Consider the following 25,431-nt stretch of genomic DNA (forward strand, 5'->3'; position numbering starts at 1 on the left):
CCTTCTCTGTGTAGGTAATGACATTTCCAAAGGTGACACTGGGGTTATCCTGCACCAGACATGTCAGCTGTGATGTCCTCAATTATACTGCTGTAAAGTCATTTTCCTTGTCTGTCTATCTTGTTTTGATGCTCTTAGTTGCATTTCTTTTTCTTAATGACTGAAGATAACGGCCAGAGTAGTTCATGAGTGGCTGATATTTTTTTCTTTATTGCTGCATTTTACAACCTCTTTGCTGATACAGTGAAAGTTCCATCAAAATCACACATCAAAATGTGTGTTTCTGACTTTGCTGACTTTTTCAGTAGCTAAACAGAATGTAGGACCTTCTTGCTTTTATCCTTTTTCGTGTGTGTTTTTACAACCAAGAGCTGTTTAAAAGCTGCTTTGAAATAGAAAAATAAAAAATAGTGGTGATATCACTGTTAGAGTCCAGAGGGACAGTCAACATGAATTTGTCATTGAAGCATTGATGTTTTGCTTGTATTGCAAAGCTTTTGTTATTAAGCACTTTCTGTGCTTAAGCAGCTTTTGTTGTTTTTAACTTAAACTACAATTCAGCAGAAACCTGTTACTGCCTTAAAGACATTTTTTGGTCTGAAATCTCAGAAATTTTGAAGGGTGGTAGAAACTTGCTTCCAGCTCCTCATGTTGTTCTCCTTTGCCTCATTCCTATTACTTGATATTACTTGGTACAGCACACTTTTATTCTCTCTCATTCAACTGCATGTAATTTGCATAATTGTATTGCTCACTACAGTATGCAGAATATAACCTTTTTCTACTCCATCTATTATCAGTGTAAGTGGCTTTCTACAACTGAATGTAATTGTCACGATGGAGAGCAAACGAGATCACAAGGTCGTGTTTAACTCCTCATTTTATTAACATAGAGTTGATGCATTTTTTATTCATAGCACCTTTACAAGTAAACTAACCAGTTCAGATGAATGTCAGGGAATATTCACTGAGCCCCACAGCTTGATACCTACATTATTGCATCACTGAAGCAGTTCCTGCTCCTGTTTGGGCTGGGATAGCCAGCACTTCTCATTATAGCTTCCGGGCACAGCAGAGGAACTGGCAGGGCCATGTCCATTCCCGACCAGAACTGTGTGGCCATTTACACTGGCGCTGCAACTGACCACTCCTTGCGAGGTAGGAAATAGTCAACAGTGCGTGTGCAGCTGTGGTGGGAAGTGAAGAATTCTGCTCCCAGCAGAGGGATTAGATCCTGAGATTCGGTTATGGGGGCTGGAATTTTTTACGTGCTATTTAATACCTCTGCTTAATGGTGCATACAAAGCACCAAGAACCTTTTTTTTAAGATGCTGACTGTTATGTCTGGCAGTGTGTGTGTGCACTGTGACGTCCTGAGGTTTTGGTACACTTAGGACTGGTTCTGAATAGCGCAGTGCTGAAGCTACTTCTTTCACCTTCTGCTATATGCTGTAGTTTCTTTCATATATGTATCCACTAATTCAGGCACTTGACTCGTGATGGACCTTCTGTCACATTGCGGAGCATGGGAACGTGTTCTTCACCACATCCATGTTGTGTCAGACATCCCTGAAATTTTCTGTAATGTTTTATATCTTCCTTCTGCATTGTTCTATTCTGCTTGATTTTGGTTTTTTTTTGCTGCACAGATAATGATGAACTTCTCATTCCTCTTGCCTAGGGGGAAGTGGGAATAGGAATCAGAAAAGAGAGACGAAACAAGAGTAGGACCTAATTAACAGATTTGAGGTAGTAACTGCAGCTATTTTAAATACATTTTTAAACATTTAAGAAACATTAATAAGACCTACAAGGTTAAGCAAGACACAGGCAATTTGTCACTTGAAGGAAAGATAATGTTCCTTTTTTTAAAATTATTTTATTCTTTTAAGACCTAGCCATAAGAAAACATTACTAAATTCAGACTGCATGCTAAGTCCTTGCAACTATTTCCATGATGGTTGCAGCTTGCAAGTAATGTGCATAACCTTTTCTGAGAACAAAAAAAGATGCTGACATAGTTGAGCGCAGAATTGAGCCCCCTTCTTCTGCTTTTCATCCCAGAAGCAGACATAAGTTGTAAGTTGCTTCTGATGTAAAAGGCAGTTACTGTCCACCCAGAAGCTTTTTGTACTTTACAGACTTATTTCACTTACTGTAGAGAGAGTATCAGCTAGTTTTTCTTACCATTTGCAGTGCAGGTATCTACAGATTATCTACTGTGTAATTTTATTAATGAGGCAGCATGAGATATGGGCATGAAGAAATAACCCATGTAAGAGCTGAAGTGTATTCTTGTTAAGTTCAAAATGATGTAGACTTGTCAATTATCTATGCTATGCTTCCTAAACAATTTAATAACTTCGTAGTCCATTTATATTCCAATACAGTTTTTCTGTTGGTTTTTAAATACATATATACCTGTATTATTAATTTGTTGGGATTGCATATGCAATATACTTGAACTTAAGATAGCAATTTGGGAATAATTAAGCATGTTGGAAATAATGAACTGGTTAATGTTGCTTAGAATAGCAACACATTGATGACATTTAAAAATATTTTGCCATAATTTCACTGTTCTGTTGTTACATACCTGAGAACTAAATTATCTTCTGTTAAGGATACTTTTTAAAAATGTACAAAAGGAGCTGGAGGGGGAAATTATTTGATAAAGGAAATCTGGAGGAAACAACAATATGCACTGAATGGTATGAAAGAAAGGTAAACTTTTAACAATCCTTTTCTAGTCAGGCTTTTACTGATCAGGCAGTTGAGGAACTAGTAAAAATGACATGTTACAAGTGAAATACCCTGATTTGTACAGAATACTACTTGTTTGTGCGGCTTTGATCAGACCTTGCAGCTATCTCCTAAAACAGACAGAATTTGTAGATGCCAGGATTGTTTTTGAGGAGAGCAAACAATGTAGATGTGGGATGCAAGAAACACACTGTGTATCTACTGTAAATCATTGTACTGAAAAAAGATAAGCATGAAATTATCATCTGAACTAGCACAGTTATGTGAAAATCACCCATAAACTTCCGTCACTATATTTTCTATATTTATATCTCAACATAAAAATATTGCACCAATATGTTGGAAAGCAAATACAGAATGATGGAGAGTTACTTAAAACGTCATGTGAATACATGAAAGTCTTGTTGTTCAATCCTTTTAAAGTCATTCTTTTGAACATCCAGTTATTTGCCCATTTCATGTCTTTTTAATGTGGTTCTTAACACAAGGTTTTAATTTGTAAGGAAATAAAATCTAATGCATCCTCAACTTGGGAAATCTCTAATAAAATTTCTAATGAGATTTCTGATGAAATCTCTACCTTCTGTCTCATTTTAAAATAAAAAACAAAAAACAAAAAAACAAAAAAATGATCAGCCCCACCTTAATTCATCATGGATAAAAATATTCTATTTCACTTAGATGATCAAGTGCAGCCCTGAATAGTTTTATGGATTTTTTTTTTCCTTTCATTCCTAGTAAGTATTATGTATTACAGTGAAACTCTAGTATTATCTTCAAAGGAAGTGGCTTGACGTAATATGGAGAATTCTTTTTTGACGTTCTTCCAGAGTGTCCTTATTTGTCTTCATAATACCAAAATTTGGATTATCACTGGGCTTGCAATGACACAGAAATATGCATCTATAATTAAGACTTAAGAATTTCCTGGTTTATATGCCTGTTTGTTCTCTAATCTTTACCAGATCTGCATGGTTTTGTATTTGAAAATATATGGCAGTGTTACTGCTTTGTGAAAGTACTGAGGAGATTGGTTTTGTAGATATTTTCTTACTGCTTTTTGCTTTCTGTATATTTAGTGATGTGTAATAGGAAGTGTTCGTGATCTTTGTGATATGTTGTACCCATTTTGAGGTGGTTGGGATACGAAGTGTTTGGGTAAGAGAAAGGCTGTATAAAATAATGGAAACATCCAGTAATTTCTGTCAGCAAGGGAGCAAATACAGAAGGAACTGATAGACCTTGCAGCCTTTTGAGTGTGGCGTTTCTAATTAGGTGAGCTGTGATTGCTCATTGCACCTTTGGCCATTAATGTGCTGCCCCTCAGTACTTGCAAGCTGGAAATGCACAGGGGCAGCTAACCTGGCAGAAGAGTGGAATTAACAATTTCCTCAACCACTAGTGCTGGCAAACTTTATTGTAAATATATTGCTGAGAATGAAATGCCAAGAGCCCTTTCCCTGAACTCAAAGTGACCTTATATTGGCTCCTGTTGTTTGGATTCTCCCGGAAACTACTGAAACCATTTAAATTTAGAAAGTATCTTGTATGAGTTCAAAACACTTTTCAAAATAGTTGTGGCGAGTATCATAGACTGCATTCCAGCATTCTTTTCTTTCTTTCTTTCTTTCTTTCTACATATTTTTTTTAGATCATGTTTTTTAAGGAAAAAGAAGTGAAAATTTAACACTGCAACAATTTTTGAAAAGCTAAACCAAAGTCAGGAAATTTTCCTGGGGATCTGACTGCTGCTTCTGAATCTTCTCAGTAAACATTGAAGTGATCAGTTTTCATACAAGTCTGTATGCTTTTCCATCATGTCCTTTTTATAGGAAGAGGTGTAGCTCTCTGAGCAGCCAGGCAGATGTATAGGCAGTTCCATTGCTGAAAAGGGCTTTACTCTAGGGAGGCAACATGTCTGCTTGTCCCAGTACCTGTGAGAACAGTGGAGCGGATCCCTCCATTGTGAACCATGTTTTATGAAGATAGCTGGCTCTTCTGTTGTGCCTGGACTGAAACCTGCAGATTTGCAAGTAGGGATGATGATGGGATATGCATTCCTCAACCTGTTCTTTTGGCAATATGCCCTGCACGTATTCAGAAAAGCGGCCGAGCTTTCCTATCAGAAAGCATGTCATTTTAAGTCTGCCATCTCGTATATTTGGAAATCCTTTATTCCCAGGAAACAAGCAACAAGAGAGAAGAAAAAACCCTCTAATGACTAAAACAGATTTAGTCTTAAGTCTAATGCCTAAAACTATCAGAAATGCAGTAATCTACATTTTTTTTTTTCTTTATATGAAAGAAAAAACTAGATGTGACTGCTGTGTAGCACAAATCAGTGTCTTTTGAACCTTCTCATCTCTACTATAAGGGAGCAATAATTTAAAGGGGAATAAGATTATTGCAAGAAATCTGAAGCTCATTTATACATACGCTGCTACTAAATGCAGTCCACTAAAAAGTGGAGAATTTGTAATAGCTGCATTTGATTATATTTTTTATGTTGTGAATATGGAGAGTGAAAATAGTTTAAAAATGAAACTGTTCAAGTAACTTTCAGTGCTGTGTTTTTTGAGCTTTTAGAAGTCTTTGGGGAATATTTCTTTGAGTCCAATTTCAGTGTAACATTTAAAAAGTGATCATTCCAGCTTTTCACTTTTATGAGTTTTAGGGTTTTATTAACTTATTTACATGGAGAAAACTTAGGATATACTATATTAAAACAACTCCTGTATCTCCTTCAACTAGCCATTGTAGTTGTACTCATGAAAACTGGCACTGGAGATACAGTTGAGGCCAAGTACTGGTGAGCCCCATGAGCATTTATTTTTGCAAGGTTCACCTATCCAGTGATTTCTCTCCACAATGATGTCTGATGTTGTATGAAAGTGGAGAAACTAGCTTATTTCTAAGAAAGTGTATTTTATAGACTTAAGGTTTGTTTTCCAGTGCAGTGATTTTAAGAGCTAATGATCGAATAACAAAAGTAGCAACTTGAATTAGCTGATGCACAAACGAGAATACATTTCCAGCATTTCCAGCTGAAGGGGGTGAAGGGGAGAGGCAGAAATATTATCTTGATAACGTCATTGCCCTGTATTCAAGTATTTCAGTAGATGGTTAGCCCTTACTGAATTACTGAAAAATTTGGATCACTGCTCCTCTTTCCCCTCCTTGTAATAAAATCAAGGAACAATCTTTTTTCCATCTTCCATCCTCTCTTAAAAAATTAATGGGCTGTTATTGTTAGAAACAGCTGAGAATTGATACTTGTCTCTGCTGCCTTAAACAATAAAACTTAGTAATTTTTGTTGTTTTGCTTTACTTTCCTTTCACATGGAATTGCAGACATCCGCTAATGACCTGGGATCCCAGCCAAGAGCAGGCCATGGTGGGAGAAATGTGGGATATTTATAACTTCATTATCTGTTACTTATTCCTTACTCTTTCCATTGCAAAAGAGAGTTGGTTTTGTGTTTTGTTGTTGTTGTTTTTTTTTTAATTTTGAACCTGAACAGCTCTCTGTTTGTTTTGCTTATTTAAAGGTGACATCATTAAAACTGCTTTTTTATTATTTTTATTTTTTAATCACAACACTTAAATAGTTGATTCACGTGATTTTTCTGCTTCTAAGGCAGTAGAGGACATGAAGTCACATCTGGGCCAGGGGGTTGGAATAGATAAAATGTTTACTGGGTCTCGGTGGAGTGAAGCAGCCTGATTGTAAAGGGCTCACTGCTCTTCCTGCTGTGACATTATCCCTTAGAAAAGCTGAAGTTTTCCCTGTGATTCTTTTCTTGTGTTTTCTGGCCCAGAGTTCACTCAGGAAATATCTTTCACTGTGTTTCAGTGGAGAAGCACAGAGCAGAGGCAAATCCTTTTCAACTCAGCCAAAGGTGCACATGTGCCCACAACAGCACTCAGACCTCCTCATCCCCCACTGCTCACACAGTGCAACAAAGGCTGTTGCACACCTGCTCAGTAAGCTGTTTGTTGCAGCTTGTGCATGGGCTATCTGTCTATTTGTAAATTTCTCCTTCCTCCTCTAAAAGTTGCAGAAATTTTAAAGAACTAGGTAATAGAGTGATGCTATGGAATAGCCACTCCCTTGCACAGGGTGGGCTTAACCAAAAATCCTGTTTGTTTTTTTTATCGTGTCTCATCTGTTGGTGCATAATTTTGTTCTTAATGCATCAGTTTGACCTTTTAAAAATTTTTTATTTATTTTAACATCACTATTGTCATTTATTGCAACAGTATCCAGGAAGATTTAATTACTTGTCCTTCATCCTCTTGTCAAACAAGGAGCTTCCTGTAGCTGGCTTGTAGGCAGGAGGTATTCCTGAAGTCTAGACAGGAGATCCAGAATTACTCAGCTTTTCAGACTTTTCCTTTGATGTGCATGAGAACTTGAATATGCCCTGTTAACTATATCTTTAAGGACTATACTAAATAAATGGAACAGGGCTCTTGGAAAAACAGACTACCTGTAAGAATTCTATTCTACAGCGCATCTGCCGGGAAGGAACTCAAGCTAGGCTTTTGTCAGTTGATCCCTAGTTATAGTTCAGAAACAGAAAGCACCCCTACAAGATAAGTAGTGCTTTTCCTTTAGTTACTCTTAAATCTTGATACCTCATAACCATTAGCTTTTGGGCGTAGAGGGAAAAATGGGAGGACATTTACAATGTGTCTCTCTGACTAATATCTGTTGTTAGCAAGCCTAGCGTCTGCTTTGCGTTTCACTAAACTAAATGGAAAGGATTTCGTTCAGTCCTTAACGGGTAGGAATTCACCTATGCTGATTCAAAGGCTGGATGCAACAGCAGAATTCAATTCATGTATGGCATAAAATGAAGTGTGTAAATCTTCATTTCTGGCTTCATTAATGAAAACATAAGTTTTCTAGGTAGAGATGTTTATCACCACAACTGTATCTGAACTAAGCTGAGTCAGATATTGGTAAGTTTCACACACTGATTTGTGGATTGTACAGCTGTTGTGTTCAGATTGTGACTACTCTTTCATCTAGTGATAGCATGATAAGAATCCCCATTGGGCAGGAAGGGAGGGTTCTGTGATGAATGTGGTTCTGCACAGATAGATGAAAATAGCAGGTGTTGCTTTTGTGATGGCTATCTCGTCTTTCAGGTTGATCTTTACAATAAAACACCAGCAATTTATATATATATATATATATATATATAAAATAATATATATATATATATATATTTATATATATATATATATATAAATAATATATATATATATATATATAAATATATATATTATTTTTAAAAGCATGGAGTTGTGTCCTTATTGATGGAGCACTTTAAAAAATTTGTCACAGCATCTATAAATTAGATGAATGTGGAAAGCATAGAGGTATTTCTCTCTCAAAACAAAATCATTTTTTGATAAACAAATGAGGTATATTTTCATGACTGTGTATTTTGATGATAAAACAGCAGAAATACAAAGTGACTGTTCAGCCTCGTTGGCTGAACTATCTCATTCTTCCACTCTCTATCCAGATGGATAGCATGTTTATTTGCCATGTAAGATGCTAGGAAAAAGTTGCAGACAACAGTTCCACCCACATACTTTAACCAAGCTTGACTTACAGTATGTTAACAGCATGAATGTATGTACATTATGATGCACACGATAAATAGCTTTTGCACTGGAAAAAATGACAGCTGATAGATGAACAAAGACGTGATTGTTGTCCTTCCCAGGGGGAATTAAAGCACAAAGGGATTTAAGAGCACGCAGGAAGCTTGTTGGCAGAGCCCACAGCCAATCTCTCTCAAGCTGTGGTGCAAATGCTCCTGCCACAGGCCAAGCAGCTCAAGCTGGAGGGAAGCCTGCTCTTTCACTCAGTTTCCTGTTCAACTGGGAAAAGAAACTGAAAAGACTGGATAGAGGGAAGGGAGAGGAGTAATCGGAGCTGTGGAGCTGTGGCCTCTTAACAAGAAGAGAGAAGAAATGTTCCCAAACTAATGGACCAGTGCTTGGTTTTTGTTGTTTTTTATTTCCCTCTTCTATTTGGTTTGAATGGGATAATGTTGCTGAAGTAATCCTAATGTCACAGTAGAGGGTTCTGTGCAGTTGATCCGCATAATGCGCTTCCCTTTGCTTGTGTTTTCTGTCTGTGTACAGAAAGCCCCTCAGTTGACATTTCTTTAATATTCTTTAAGAGAAAACACGTGCAGAAAAGCCTTGCAGTAGTGGAGTAAAAGCCAAGATTTGTTTTCAGATATTCCTTCCTTCCTTGAATCCTCTTTCTGCCTTTTTTATTTAAATTGATCTTCGGGGTTTTGAGAAAATTTTAGGACAAAAGCTCCCATTGTTTTGGCAGGAAATGTTTACTTCTGAATAATTTTATTCTGTGAAATAATTTTTTAAACACAAGCCTTGGATGCTACATATCAGATGTAGCAATTTAATTAAAACAGAATTTAGTTATAATTTGGGCATTTACTGCTATAGGTGGGCCAAATTCTGTAGGGAATCGTGCTATATGAGATACTGCATATTGGCTCCTTATTATGGAGGCGGTGGCAAATGGATACTGCAGGACTGAGCCTCTTGTGTTTTATTTTGTTCATGTGGTTGCCTAAACTATCCTCACTTACTGGTTGAGAGCAATTTTGTCTATATAGTAAATAATGACACATTTTATTTTAAGTAAATCCATTTTGTGTCTGGGTCAGCTACAATTGTCGTGCTGATGTCCTGAAGCTTTCTACCTACTCACGAGGCATCTTTTTAATTGTTGGTTTGCATGTCAAATCTTTAGTGGGAATGAAGTGGTTGAGTCTTTCCAGCACATATAAATTCAACTGTTTATTCTATTGCCAGGAGCAGCTTTTGGCCATATTTGTTCTATATAAGTTCAGTCCCTTCCTCTTTCATTAAAGTAGTGGTATTTTAAAAGGCTATTTTTAAATTGTGCTGTGCAAGAAGAGAACTTTTTTTTGGTTTTCATTTATTAAGTGATGGAAATTCATGTTGTTGTTCTGTGTTTGGGCTAATGTTTTACGGTACAAACAGTTTTCTTTTAGTGAGTTTTTTGTTCACATTGATGTTTGTGGACTAGGACTGTAGTAAGTGGTGATTTTATTTATTCAAAACCCCATTATAAAAAATACCTTTTTTTGTCTGTTTGTTTTCCTTGACCATATTCCCTTGAAATTTCTGAAATTTTCAAGGTCTGTTCAGGTTCCTAATGATGATAGAAAATATTGACCATTTCAGACACATGCAAATCAGGAAATGGATGCTATAGCACTCACATATGAAAACAATTCTGTTATCCTGCTGATCCCAAATGGTGCAGCTCACACTCCTCCACTTCCACCTCCTTCCACTTCAGCTCTGGACAGAATTTGTCCCAGCCCAACGTCAAAACTAAATGCAAGCATTGTTTACCAGAAAGTACTTAGAGTTAAAAATGCACAAAAGTGATATATCGGTATTTCTTTTCCTTAAATTTGCAAGCTCAACATCGTGTGCTGTCCCTGTAGGTTTACTGGATTTTTTCCATCTCTCTGAGACTTGGCATACATTTCATTTTCCCAAAGTATTCAACCCTCAAGCATAACAGACAATTTACTGTAGTGTTAAACAACTCTTTTTTTGTTTCCTTCTGAGATTCAGTTTCTGATTGAGCTAAGAAAGGACAGTTTTGTACTTCTGGAATTCATATATTACCAAAACTTTATTCCTGTTAGAATGTACTCATTATCTTTGAAATTAAAGCATTTATTAATTAGAAAGGACATTATCACATACTAGAGATGCCATTTTAAAGTGCCATTCATACGTATTTGCTTTAATCAACTGTCCTACTTATAGGTTATTAACTCAATGAAAAGTCAAAGATATTCGTTGTTAACTGTGGCTGGTGCTGAGTATTCACTAGGATTATTTTGAATCGTGTGCATTAAAGAAGAGTTTAATAATCTCCAGCTGTTTGTCAGGATCAAAAGAAAATCTGAGAGCCAGCATGCTTCTGTCTTAATTTGTGTGTGACACTATTGGTATGATAGTAATGTAGAGGTCAAAGAAAAGAAAAATATTAGTATATAGAGGCTACATAATAAACCCTAGCAGTTGGGACAAATAGAGTATGGTAAAATTTTTGTTATGAAGTTCAGCATACTGTTCTGAAAAAAAGTGAACGCTAAAACCAAAAAGCTTCATTCTTTTAACATCCAAGCAAAGATTTCACTGTAAGGTAACAAAGTCCCAAACCAACATTGTTAATTATAAATGTCTTACACTTATGGTGTCTGTTTAGAGGTGCTCCTTGCCTTATTTTGTCTCTTCTTGGCATTAGCGCCAGAAGTATGTCTGTCCATTCCAGAAGAAATTATCGTCATGTGTCTGGTATGCGTATTTATGCATACATGTGCAAGTCTCATGATAAAATTCAATATACTCAGGCTAATAAAAGAGTATTTTTTTCAATATCTTGAAAACTATTTAAGAAAGAAGTAGAAAAGCTACTATAAATTTTGACTCTGAAGCCAACAAAAGAGATAGTTGAGAAGTCTTTGCACAGAGGTTTGTTATATTTTTACCTGAATGATAGAAGTATTTGCCTCACTGGCATAAACCTGTAAATATAAACTGGTTTAAGAAAAAAAAAAAAAAAAAGAAGTTTAAATACTCTCTAGTATGAATGAGCTATGACTAACACTGTGATTTTTCAGAAATCAAGTTCTGTGATTCTTAATCTGAGTTAGGAATAAGTTTTAAAGCTTTGATTGGTGCCTAAGAGTTGAAAGTGTTTTACTTTAATAGGTATTCTGGTCTTGATTTTACACAATCCTCTGTACTATATATATGTGCTATATAACTGATGCAACTATGTACATATAACTATATAACTATAACTATATAATTATATAACATATAACTATATACATATAACTGTGTACTATATAACTGATCCTCTGTGGTTTCTTAGGGGCAGGAGTCTTACTGCAATCTGTCTGTGCTTCTGGCTTACAGTAAATCTGTTAATGTAAGATTTCACAAGTGTACTTGCTCTGCAAATAGTTTATCTCTCTGAAAAATGTATTGTGTTTTCTAACAGTATTGAAATAGATTTCAAATTACTTCAGTGATTTGTTCTTATTTTGAAGTGATTCAAATCTGCTGTAAGACAGTTTCAACCCCAAATAAGTGCATATTGCAACAACTTGGACAGCATTTTGGTATTTCTGAGCTGTATGATTAGAACACAGCTTAGTTTTAGACCAAGCCTTCCCCTTTCTCCCATTTGTAGTAAAAGTTCTATCCTGAGGACTAATTCACATGATTTTGGATTTACTAGGTTGGAACTGAAAACTGGCCACTTCAGAATAAGCATGCCAGCAAAATACCTTGGATGACAACAGTTGTCTTAATATACCCTCTTAACTCCTTCAGAAAGACATATTTTTTTCCCACTATTAGCGCAGTTGGATGGTAATAAGTTTGTTCCATAAATCACCATGGGATATGTACCAGTTACAGCTGGGTGAGTGCAGAAACGAGGCATATCAAAGCCATTAAAGGCTTTGCTGAAAGAAACATTCTTGTGTGGAACAAACTAAACACTTCCAATCACGTAGAGCAGCCACACATGGAAGACTCAGAATTTTTGGCCAAATGGAATACATTCTGCAGGAAGCTAATTGCAGCTCATGTTTCTTGACAAACCTGATGTTCTTGAAGTTTCATTTTAGAAGAAAGAATTGAGAGAATCTTAGAAGGATCTTTTTTTTCTTCTTATGAACAACAGAAAACACAATTTTGTTCATTATATAATGAAATATGTTAGTACACATGTCCAGAGAGCTTAATTGTCATGCATTTTGTATGACATACAGCTGTTCATGCTGATGGAACTTGGACTAATGCCTCTGATATTAGCACAGAAAAAGCTTTAATTTCAATTACTTCTCTTATTTTTAAACATGTTATGAATTCATTGCTATGCTTTGCTTTTCCTTTTTTTTTTCTTTTCAGCACTACACTGAAGCTAAGAGGTTTTCTGACTGATTTGAGACTTGTCAAGTAGATGGATTGTAATTTATCTTCACAGAATGAGGGAGGGTAACTTATCAGAACAAATACAGAACAGTTCAAAACAGCTTTTAATAGGATTTCAATAAATACTTTTTGAAATTCTAATTCATTATCATAATAGGGTTGAAACTCATTGTTTTCTGAACAGCCAGGTTTGATTGTAGTAGAATATCCTCTTTTGAGACCTAATTCAAATACTGATTTGAAACATTTGAATTGCAGCATGAGTAGCCCTGTGTAATTAATGGAGAGTAAGCACAATTGAGCTTAGTTTAACTGGAACTTCTTTCAAGAAGTTCACTCTGGCTTGAGAGATACAGAGCAGCATAATTTGAACACTTAGAACTTTCATAGCATTTCAAGACAAGATTACAAGTACTTTTATGAGCAGTGAGAGCACCCCACAATTTTCTACTGACACATTACCCATAGGAGTATTGGACCATAAAATTCTTAAGTAGATTGCACAATGTCATACAAGAGTTTGAACAACAGAACTACAGTTCTTCCAGGATTCTAGCTTCGTGCAGATGTTATTGCTCATGTTGCTATCAGAAAGGTGCATTAGCTTGTGAAGATTGTGTTGTTATAACTGGATCAATTAATAACTCCTGAAAATCTATGAATCTGCAGAAAGAAAGGCAGTTCTTACTGAGGAAACAATACTATAAAACTAATATGCTTTCCTGAGCTGCATTTATTTCTGTTGTAGGAGGATCTACAATTTGATGAACAGGTTTCTAAACTGGAATGGAGTACACAGACTACTTTTAGGCCACTTCTGCGTACAATGGGGCATGCTAAATTCTTGAATGTATTACATATGGTACTCTGAAGGGAAGTGAGCACATATTCACCTTGCTCCTGTTAACTTCAAGATGATGCTTCCTGCATTTTCTTATTCCTTTCCTTTCTACTGCTTGATTCCAGTCCAAAAATCTTGCTATCTAGGCTCCAGATCTATGAAACCTCTGCTGTTTATGCTTTTCTCCCTAGGTATCTAGGGAGAAGATGGTGGTTGGACTAGATGATCTTGCAGGTCGTTTCCAACTTTCTGTGATTCTGAGATCTCTGTCCTGTATATCAACTATCAACACGGTCTAATGTTTTCCTTTGCTTTAGCTCCAAAACTCAGTCTTTCTTCTCTCTCCCGCAGATTTCTTGCTCCCAGTAGACACTAGTCCCACCTTTTCTCCATTAACCTCTTCTTATTCAGTCCCTATTTCTTTTCATTCCATCTTTTTGCTGTCACTGGTCCTCATTAGTTGTCGTTTTGCCTGGGAGTTCCCCAACCACATCTTAATACTCAGATCTGGCTCTTACTGTCTTGTACTTGGATCAGACTCCCAGATACTGAAAGTCATTGAGCCACTCTTTCAAGAGAGACTTTTTATTCTACTCTGGATTTAAGCGTCTTGTCTCAGAGGTGTCCAGGCCTGTGGCAGTTCAGTTTAGAATCTTAGATAACCTTTAGATAACTTTTTGTCATCTTCAGTGTTTTAAACAACTTTCACAAAATCATAGCACTGTTTGAGTTGGAAGGGACCCTAAAAGGTCACTTAGTCCAATTCCCTTGCAGTGAACAGGGACACCTACAGCTACATTAGGTTTCTCAGAGCAACCTCCAGCCTGACCATGAATGTCTTCCAAGATGGGGCATCCACCACCTCTCTGGGCAACCCATTCTAGTGCCTCACTACCCTGACTGTGATTCTTCCTTATATCCAATCTAAATCCTCCTTCATCTAGTTTGAAACCATTTTGCCATTACAGACCCTGCTAAAGAGTCTGTCCCTTTTCTTCTCATAGCCCCCCTTTAGATATTAAAAGGCTGCTATCAGGTCTCCTAGAGCCTTCTTTTCTCCAGGCTGAGCAGCCCCAGTAGTCTCAGGCTGTCCTCATAGGAGAGGTGTTCCATCCCCTGGATCGTTTTTGTGGTCCTCTGTAGGCTGTACAACATAATAGAACTTGTCTTATGGCCTACACAGATAAGCTGTGCCAAGAATCTGTTACAGTGATTTGCATTGCTGCCATTAATGCTCTTATGCTTTTCCAAATAACTTCACTGAAGAAAAACAGATTGATCTGTTATAGATGTCAGCCCCATATTTACAGCATTATTTTCTTCAGTACAGAGAATACAGAGTAACTGAGAATGGGAGAGTTTCATTGGCTGTACTGAAAAAATCTTCATAATGAGTGGTTAGGACATAGCTTACTTGATGTTTATCACTATGCTCTAGAGCAGTGGCATGATTATGGCCAAGGTTTGCTTTTCAACTCCAGCTGTTAACTGTGGTTGTTTTTCTGCTAGGAGATTGTTAAGATCAGTGCGACAAACAGTGACTCTCTGTTGAGAAGCAGAAGCTGGGCTGGGATAAAATAGGGATACGTTGTATACTGTCCACATGTAGCCAAAAGTAATCAAGGTATAAACCCTCAAAAACAGTAAATTAGGAGCTGCAAAGTGCTCAGTATATGTCATGAAAGTGAACTCTATAACAAATACAGGGTCAAGTTCTGTAGACCTTATTCATGCAAGAAATCCCATTGCATTTGGTCCCTCTGAGTCCCTCTGAATCTCAGAGATCAAGTAAAGTAAAAAGCAACAGGGCTCGTTGCACATTTTGATATATTTATTCAATTACTATTTTTAAGTGAAACTTCCACATAGAAGAAGAGATGTAAGTAAAAACAGATGTTGAAACAGTGCTAGAAGCAATCTCTGAGAAAACCCAGCCCCCAGCCTAATCCCAGCTTTTGGACTTTCCCACAGCTCAGAAGGCAAAAAGCTTCATGGGCAAAGTGCTGCCTGTGATCTTGTTTTATACTTTCCAGTATGTACATGATTTATATGGAACAATTTTCTCTCTGTTCTGGTTATGGCATAAGGAAACATTTCCATCTATAGTGGTCAACAGAATAACTACTTTTGTAAAAGCTGAGAGTACTTTTAGTGGTAATTCCATTCTGCTGCTGGAAAGAAGAAGCTTCCTTTTTCCCGTTACCAAATCCAATACACTTTTCTTCCTTACCTACAAGACTCAGAACCCACTCTGTACTGTTTTTCACCATTCTTTTACATGGTGCTTGGAATGCACAGCTGTCATAGCTATCTTACAATTTTTTGCCTAGCCCCTTTGATGCTAACGGTCCGGCTATTTAGACTCCGTAGGGCTAGATGATGTTCTTCTCTTAAACCATGCACTTTCTTTCCATTGTAGCACAGTAGAACATGATCTTCTCTGTAGCGTACTTCTCTACCATTTGCATTTCTGGGTTCTTTGTTGAGATTCTAAACCTTTCTGATAGGACATATTTTGATTTCATGTTTCTCTCTCTACTGATATTTATGTTTGCAATGCAACATTTATTTTAATAACTTTTAACCATCACAGTAATATATCTGTTATTTGTGTACTCATTCAAAAACTATGCATAGTCAATGTGTTTTGCTAATACTATTGCATACTTATCTCTCTGATCATAAAAGTTGACCTTTTTATGGCATGTTGTCCTTCATAAGGAATTACTAGTCAGATGTGCTGCAAGTAAACTAGTAGTCCTTAGTGTATTCTGGACTGTTGAATTTTGTTTAGTGAAAGGCCATAAATAGTTGCTTCTGATAATATGATTAAATGTATGTAGTCCACTGATGAGGCCATTGGCTCATGTGGACTCCAGAACCTCAGGATTCTTTCTGCCCCTGGAGGCCACCACTGTGTGCCTGGAAACCTGGAGTTCTCTTCATCCCAGCGTGATGGGTGAGGGAGCTACTTCTCCTTTTGCAGCTTCAGCCAGTAGTGAGTTTCACTCTAATCCAATAACACGGTCACTGACAAGGGCAGAGGGCACAGGATGCTTATGCAGCTTGCTGCATCAAATGCCACAGAGTGTTCTGCCTTCAGCAGCGCTCACATAGAGCACTATCAGCACTTGCATGAAACATAAGCATAGGCAGTTGAGACTTTTCTTCCTATTCTTCTGGTCAGAACTGGTGTTGGCTGGTGATATTTTCAGTGATATTTAGTGTACCCTAATTCTCCAGGTCTAAGAATGCGTATGACTATAGATTTCTCAGATGCCAGTACGGGCCCTCTGCCCATCTAATATCCTTACATAGATCCCAAGCCCTGCTCTGTGGATCTTCTGCTCATCTGGTAGCCCAGCTTGGTGCTCTCTAGTGAGTGTGCGTATGGTCATGTGCACCTCTCTGCTGAATCCCTGAACTACCAGCGTGGAGTTTCTACCCATTTAATATTCCTGGCTCGACTGTGGACCTCCTGCTTAGCAGTCTGTGTCTATTTATTTTGTTTATGACTTTAACTGTTATTTGTGGCTCTCCATGAACTGAAAAGGTGCTTGATTTGATAATTCTAATGAAGCACATGTTCTCATGTTCTACATATCCTTATGAATATGGGTGGGGCTAGCCAAATTCCTCTGAATGGGATTATTATTGTTTCTTCAGTTGGAAATCAGCACCTTGTCTCACCTTGAGTTGAAATGTGATCTGAAAATAAAAGCTTCAGGAGATAATTTTTTTATCTCTTCTATGCAGTTTAGGTGGAATATGTTTTGCTATTGAATTTCTTATCTAACTGATACAGTTAGCTGTCCAGTAGAGAAAGAAATGAGTGGCAATTGATAAGATTTCACAACATGAATATAGTGAAATCCTATGCATCTCTCTGTATTTCTAAGCTAGTTTTCTATGTGAAAGGCAAAAGTATTAACACTCACAGTGCTTCTTTCGGAATGCTAATGCTATGCTAAGAAATTGGCAGCTGGCCTGCAGGAACTTTCTGATCCACTGTGCACTTCCTAGAAAACCTTGCCAGGTATCCTTTCAAGTGATCTGTGGTAGCTTTGATGTTCTGAGAACATGGCCACAATCTGGTGCAGCTGAACAAGGAAAGGGAAAGCAGAGGGAGCTATTATTCAGAGCTGGCTACATGGGCAGTCTAGCTGTGATGGTCCAAATTCTGCAGCCCCAAGGAGACCAGTACAAGATTTAGAAGTTGCTGATGCTGATTTGGTGGCAATTCTTCCAGGTTCTGTGTTATAAGCAGAACACGCATCACTGTGCATGTGGCATGAACAGAAGAGAAAGCATTTTAGAAATTTGTGGCATCACTTCCTGACCACATGGATCAGATAGAAGTATTGCTTGGGCAAGGTATGGCTTACAGTCTCTGGGTTAGACCTTGCTTTGTTTCTGATCTGTGATTATCTTGTCTGATGCTGCTATTAATGTTACACTGCTTCAAGGAGCCTTGATCATGATATTTGTTTAGATTTATGCAGAGGACTGTAGAAGGTTTGGGGATAAAATAGGGGTCTCCATTATAAGCATAAAATAAGAGATGACAGGCAAGGAAGTGCAACTAAACACTACTTGGTGTCAGCACTGTGCTCAGTATATCAGTTTCTGGAGGATGAGCTAACAGGCAATTGCTGGACACTTAACCTTGTGTCTGATAGATTAGAAAGACAAATACTATGAAACTTATTGTTCACACGCTATTATTAAAACTGGAACATCTACAAGTAATGCAGAATGTTTCTAGGGAGGCATATTATTCATGGATTGTTCTGTCTCTATTGATCTTTCCAGGTGTTTCAGGACCTTGGCACTTCTGTGCTGTCGGGTGCATTCAGAGGATACAACATCTGCCTTTTTGCATATGGACAAACAGGTTCAGGAAAAACTTACACAATGATGGGAACACCTGTGAGTTACAGCATTCATTTTACACTTGGGGTTGACGATGGGATGCCCCTCAGAAATATTGCTTTATTTTTGAACTGTGATGTATGCTGGTTGTGCAGGATGCTTACATATGTTGTTGTTATTATATATAAAATGAGACGCAAGTCTTTACAATTAGGTAAATAACATAGCATCAGCTAAAAAAAATTCTAGAAGATGTGATGTAGTTGAAATATTTCTTTTAGATGTCCCTCATCTCGCCATGTTGCTAAGATAGGAGGCAAAGAGTCTATAATCTAGATAAAATTTATAGGAATACTTTTGTAATAGTCTTCATTCACTATTTAAGATACGTTTATTTAGCAGAAGCTGTACTTTGACCTGTAGAAACTAATATTTTCTGTGTTTCAAGTTTTGAAATGAATTTCAGTGGTGTCTGTAGAAACTGTTGTATTTTAAGATGCTTGGATATCGGGAATCACTCTGTTTTAGTCTTCATTGTCAGTGCAGTGCAATCAGTTGAGAAATTTCTCTGTGTGACTATAGCACAAGGCAATTTTTTTTCGTATCTAAATGTTCCTGGCTGTTGGTGAAATGTGAGTTGCCTGTTGACGAGAGAGGGCACTATTTACTATCCCCATGCTAATTGAGACATCAGAATTGGAGTTTGTCAAATTATAACTTGCTTTTCAATTTGTTTGATTTTTTTAAATCAAACTTAACTCTATGAAAGCCTGAAGAGTTTTTAAAGTTAGAGTTACTGAGAGATAAACTAGGTCATCTGTGTTATTACATTATTTTGAAAAATATGTTATTGTTTTGAAAATATTTTAGCAATTCAGAATAGCCAATTCTCGAAATTGTTATTTCTTTTGGAAGGAAATTCTAGGTAGTTATCTTTCTAAGAGATTCTTGGCTTATAAAGTGATTTGTTTCTTCAATGAACTCTTTCTTTGATATGGTAATGTCTATTCATTGTGGAACAGTGATCATAACTAGGAAGAATGAAATGTTTGGTCTAACCAGAACTTCTGTCCATTTACTCAAGAAATCTGGACTTTTCTCTCTCCTCAACCCTTTTCAAATGTTCCTTTTAAAAGCCTTCTGTTTTAGGATGGTGAGGCACTGGAACAGATTGCCCAGATAAGCTGTAGATGCCCTGTCCCTGGAGGCATTTGAGGCCAGGTTGGATGAGGCTCTGGGCAGCCTGATCGTGTGCCTGATTTATTGGCTAGTGACTCTACCCATCTCAAGCGACTGGAGCAAGATGATCTTTGAAGTCCCTTCCAACCCAAGCAACTCTATGATTCTATTCAGTAAAGGGATTCACCTAAGTCTGAGAGTCTTTCTCTGGGTGTGTTAGTAGTGTAATCATTGAAGTATGAGCAATCATGTCAAAATAACAGTTGGCTACTAAAAAACATAGCTGTAGTTTAGTGCTGTCTAGTATGTTTGGGCAAATTTTAAACTCTGTAGTTTGGGTGATTTTAGCAGCCTGTATCCTGTTTTCTTTGGGAAATCAGATTTATAACTCTAGAACACAAATTTCTGTGATTCTGTAGCAATAAGAAATAAAATTAAAATCAGGAAAAATAAAATATGACTGATCAATCAAACTAGACTATGTTATCCTGCCTTTATGCTGCAACACCACTGACAAAGGCATGCCCAGTGTTTTCACATTGAACAACTCTTGGATTTAACCCAGGAACACTCTACATTTCTCATTGATGCTGCTTAAGTTGCTCTAAAATGACTTTTGCTGTGAGCAGGATTTTCACTGAAGCTAAGACAGTTGCCACTGTACAGCATACTAATTCCTGCAGTGTTTCGTGCTCAAGGTGTTTCAGCTGAAATAGTAGAGCCGTGCCATGCTGTTCTGAATGACAATCCAGAGTGGTCTGTGTTGTAATCTGCCATGCAGTCTTTGCTTCAGTGTTGTGTCATAATTCTATCCTTTTCTTATAATTTAATTCATATTTAAATAAGGGTTTTGAATGAGTAATAGCAAGTATACTGTTTAATTTTTTTTTTGTTATTATTTGAAGGCATCCATTGGGCTGACACCTCGTATATGTGAGGTAATTATTTTTCTTAATTTCACTTGCATTTGATTAAGCTGCTAGATTTTCTTGATGTATTTAAAATTTACATAGACTGGTTTGTGCAGGGCCTCTTTTCAAGGAAAGACGATTACTCAGACCAGACGGCATCTTGCAGAGTAAAAGTCAGGTAAGTGTGTGTCACTCTTTTGGGCAATCCTATGGATGCTTTCAAAAAATATATTGCTATAGTCTAACAAATCAAAGACTGGTTTGTTGTTTTTATGCATATTTTCTCAGATAATAATCCTTTGGGCCAAGAGGGAAGATGTAGAGGATGGATGAGAAAGCACTGTTGTTAGTTTTCCAACTTAGTATAGATCTCTGCATACTGTCCATTCAGTTTAGTATAGACAGCTGAAGTTGAACTGCATGAAGAATATACTTACTGTTTGTGTAACTTAAATCTGAGTCAAAATTCTCCATTCCTTTCTTATTCCAAGGTCTCCTTCTCTTAATGAAGCAATGCATTTGGCAACCTGGGGATCTGAACTTACTCGTTTTAAAAAATGTAGATTTTGTTAATTTTTAAATATAATAATGGATACCTCTTGCTTCTTGGAAGTTTGCTGCTTTAAGTTCTTTCTACATGTACTGTGTAAGAAGGAACAGTAACAGGGACAATGAAGTAATTAACTTTGTCATGAATGATCAGTGCAACATTCAGGTATTTACACTAAGTCTAAATAAATGCTTTCTGTTTTTTTTTTTTCTAATTGCGTGCACTGAACATTTTTTGCAGTTTTCTGGAAATCTATAATGAGCGTGTCCGAGATTTGTTAAAACAGTCGGACCACAAGAAGCCTTACACTCTCAGAGTCAGAGAGCACCCTGAAACAGGACCGTACGTACAAGGTGGGCGATCAGAATTTCAAGTAAATTTCAATTACATGTGGATCAGGTCTTCAAGTATCTTTGCACATGTTCTTGGCCTGATCCTAATTGCTTCCACTCTTCAGCAGTTACTCTGTTCAAATATTTTGCTGCTAGTATGAATATATGTATTATACTGAAGGCTTTGGCTCTGTTATCTCAGTGTCTGCACATCCTGCACAGTTCTGTTTGCCTTTCCAGGTGCAGATCATGTATAAGTCATAGTATTTTGCTTTCTTGCTTTCTTTTATTTCGAATCAAATTTAATCAAGAGATCCACTAACATCAGCTTTAAATATGTTCTACAGACCAGCCTAAGATCCCTTGTATTTCAGTCCTTGGCATCAGTATATTTGGAAAATAGTAATAATTAGAAAGTAGATAAATTTAGCTGTTTAATATTCCCGACTGCACCTTGAGAAGCGATTAAAAATCTCTATTACCCAAATGAGAATGCAATGTGATTATTGCCCTTTTTTACACTCAGAAGGCACAGGTTAGGTAATGTAGATCCAGTTGTGCAATTAACATCACACGCTTTTTAATTTACACTTTAATAAATAACAGTCCCTTGGTTTTGTATTTTCTTGTAAACCATAGCTTTCAAATCAGGTTACAGAAGATGGACAAAAACAAAAATAATTTACTTCTTTCAATTTCAAGTGTCTGTCTTATTTTTAGTTATCTTCTCTCTCATCGTTTCTGTATTTTTTATTCATTTCCACTGTTGATTACTATCTTCACTTCAGGGTGTTGCATAGCTTTAGATAGGAATTTGGCCATTGTTGCCTTGTAAATTGATTAGCACCTGCTGTAAAATTTGCCTGCTACACTGCAGTTTATCTGACCAATGACTGACAAAAAGCCTGCCCCATAAAACCCAGTGCAAAATCATACAGCGTAATTTTACTACAGCGTTCAGAAAGAGTAGGCTTTTCTGAACTGGTGCAAGTTTAAGAAATTGGCAAGTTTGTTTAGAAGGTAAACATACATATTTCCTTTTCCATGTGCCTTGTCTGTCAGATGTGCAGAATTCCAAATGATTACAATGTTATTACTAACTCTGCAAGTGCTTGGCTGGTTACCTGAGATGTGTGCCTTTAATATGCAAAGTGCATATCACACAGAACTTTATTGGCTTTATCACCTCTTATTTACATGGTCTGCCTTTTAAATATGGAGTTCTTGTTTCTATTTCTTTTGTAATTCATCCTTACTGGTTCAGTTTTCTCCCTCTGTTTATCACAAGATTACGTATCAGATTTTTACCTTTAATTCAGAAATTAAGGTGTGATGTGACAACAGATAGGGTGATTGTCTAAGTGAATCACTGATTCAGTGGAATTTGAATTTCACAGTTCTTATTTCCTGGCCACTTGCAGTATCAGTAACAGTACATCTAACAACCGATAGTTGTTACTGATTCTTTCTCTCAAAGTTTGAAATAAGTACTTGGGAAGCGTTTAACTTGCATGGTCCTAAATAAAAGGAAACTATCTGACATTGTGGTCATTTCAGCTGTGCTTTCCCAGCACATCAGCACCCTGTTTAAGGAGAGCTGGAAAGTAGATGAATTGATGTTCTCATTAGTATGGCAAGCTTATCATTCTTTGAAAAGCAGATTCATAGACGTTTGGCCTTTTTTTGAGTTCTTTCCAAAGTTCTTTTTCTACCTGCTTGTTATCGGAGAACTTTATTGTTGATGGAGTACAGATACTAATTATTTTCTTTTAGCAGCTGCTCTTTCACCACACGAGAAAAGGTCTTTAAACTACTTCCTTCCTTGGCAATTTCTATCCCTTTTCTCAGGACTATATCTCCAGTGATTCCTTGGCTACATATAATGGAGTTTCCTTGTTTCAAAAGTAAATGCAGTTATAGCTTCTGCCAATGGGCTGGCTTGCCTTTTGTCACTATTCTGTCTTCATCTGGAATTTTCCAGGCAAGTCTGTCACTTCTATTCCAGTTCTGATTTTTAATTCAAATTTACCCCTTTTGAATAAGTAGTTACTACTTAGGCACAGCTAAAATTTTTAAAGTAAGACAGTTTTTGTTACAGTTCTGAAATATCCCAGAAAGCTATTCTTTTGAATAGATTTTGTAATTTTGTAGTATAAGAGAAAAGCGTAATGGAAAAAGGTTAAGTTAGGTAATATTTGCAAGTTTTGGCCATTAATAAATCCAGCACAAATGCTTTATTTTAGGAGATTCTCTGTCAGTGTTCTGCATCCTATGACAGTCTCCAAAAATCTTAGATTTTCACATGCATGAAAAATGAAATGATTTCTCTGTTGAAAGCATCATGGGGTGCTTTTACATGCCCTTGTGAGAGCACATGAACAGAATTAGTTTCAGGCGAATGAGTCACAGGGCATAAGTTCTTTCTTTTTCATATATTTTTGAGCATATGTGTATATATGTTAACACAAATAAATATGCTTATGTACAGTTTACACAATTAATAACTGTAGCAGTTTAGTTTACTTGAGACAACCTTTACATCTTTTGAGGAGAGGGACTAATCAAGATCTGGCTGTGTCACTGTTTTTGGAACTGCACTCATTAGCTCACATTGCAAATAACAATTGGTGAGGAAGACCAAAAGTATTTTGCATGGAAGTGAAGAGTACAGTCAGCATGATTTTAATAACATCAAAACCAAAAAAATGAAGTGGTTCAATACGTTAATACAAAATGACCTTGTCAACTGCAGTAATATATTGCTGCAATCAACAATTGTTGCTCTCTGTAATGAGTGACATCTACATGCTGAAGCCTATTGCTGTAGTTTCTCAGTGCCAAACAAGAATGCAAAAATATTATATCCAGGAACTAGGTGGCTGAGATCAGAATTATAAGCAGACTTTGAATTATTTCCTTTAGATACAACGTGTTAAGGACTAGCGTCTGCATTTGCATTGGACTTCTTGCAAGTTAACAACAAATTCTAAGGCTTGCAGGTGCTTTCCAGCATTCTGCTAAGATGTCAGCTGTGTGGCTGATATCGATATGCTGAGTACAGCTAGCACTTCTATGAAGAACAGACAGAGAGTAAAAGCAGAATTTAACCTCTTTAAGGATGCCTAGTAGCTTTGATACTTGCACTGCTCCAAGCAATAAATTTTCCATTTCAAGACCAGTCAGGAAGTCCCCACTCTGAACACACTAAGTATTTTGAATAGTTTCCAGCCCATCATTTTTCCACCTAAAGGCTGTGAGATTGTAGCCTTTAAAATGCTAAAAGTGTTTCAGTGCTTTGGATTGGAATTGTTTCAAACTTCTCCCTCACAGATGGTTGCACTGTTAAGGAATTGGCCTCTCTTGAATCAGGAAATGATGCAATCTATTTTGTTACTCTGAGACAGATTTCTGGGGGTGATTCAGTCTTACCCTGAGGCAGATTTCTAGATGACCAAGAGTTTTTGATCTTTCTATTGCACTTCAAAATGATCTCTTCTTCTACCAGCCAAAAGAACACTTTGTCATTTCTTCTCAAACAATGTTTACAACATTCAGTTTACCTTACTAAAAACAAAACCAGAATTCTGTGCTAGGTTCATTGTTCCACTGCTTATGAAAATGTTAGGTAGGCAACAGTTTCCTCCATGCCTCCTCTGTATAACCTCCATTATATTGTATTTTATTCAGTACCCTGAAAAATGATATGGGAAAACACTAAATTAATTTCCATAATTCTGAGTTTTGATGATCCTATCAAACTATTGGAGAAATAACAATCTTCTTTCTCAAATGGAAAATGCGATGACTTTAGGAACTATTGAATTGGAAGGCAATGTTAGAAAGCTGAAGAAAAGCTTTTTCTTTGAAAACTATCCTATGCCTAATGTTTGCAAGTATCAGAGGGGTTTTTCTTAATTTTTTTTTCTTTGTGTG

At 36.8% G+C, this 25,431-nt stretch overlaps 1 protein-coding gene across 3 annotated transcripts in view; it reads left to right on the forward strand.

Moving 5' to 3' along the window:
- Positions 1 to 25,431, forward strand: part of STARD9 (StAR related lipid transfer domain containing 9) — a 96,144-nt gene that overhangs the window by 22,326 nt on the left and 48,387 nt on the right. For 2 of the 3 annotated variants that reach the window (XM_048947423.1, XM_048947424.1), the window contains exons 4-7: positions 18,467 to 18,583; positions 20,611 to 20,643; positions 20,733 to 20,794; positions 21,407 to 21,519. In XM_048947423.1, coding sequence (XP_048803380.1) covers positions 18,467 to 18,583; positions 20,611 to 20,643; positions 20,733 to 20,794; positions 21,407 to 21,519 — 325 coding nt within the window. Of the gene's footprint in view, positions 1 to 17,866; positions 18,029 to 18,466; positions 18,584 to 20,610; positions 20,644 to 20,732; positions 20,795 to 21,406; positions 21,520 to 25,431 lie in introns of those variants that run through there. The other variant, XM_048947425.1, reaches the window with a different exon arrangement.

The sequence above is a fragment of the Lagopus muta genome, chromosome 6 (genome assembly GCF_023343835.1).
Source record: "Lagopus muta isolate bLagMut1 chromosome 6, bLagMut1 primary, whole genome shotgun sequence".
Taxonomy (NCBI): domain Eukaryota; kingdom Metazoa; phylum Chordata; class Aves; order Galliformes; family Phasianidae; genus Lagopus; species Lagopus muta.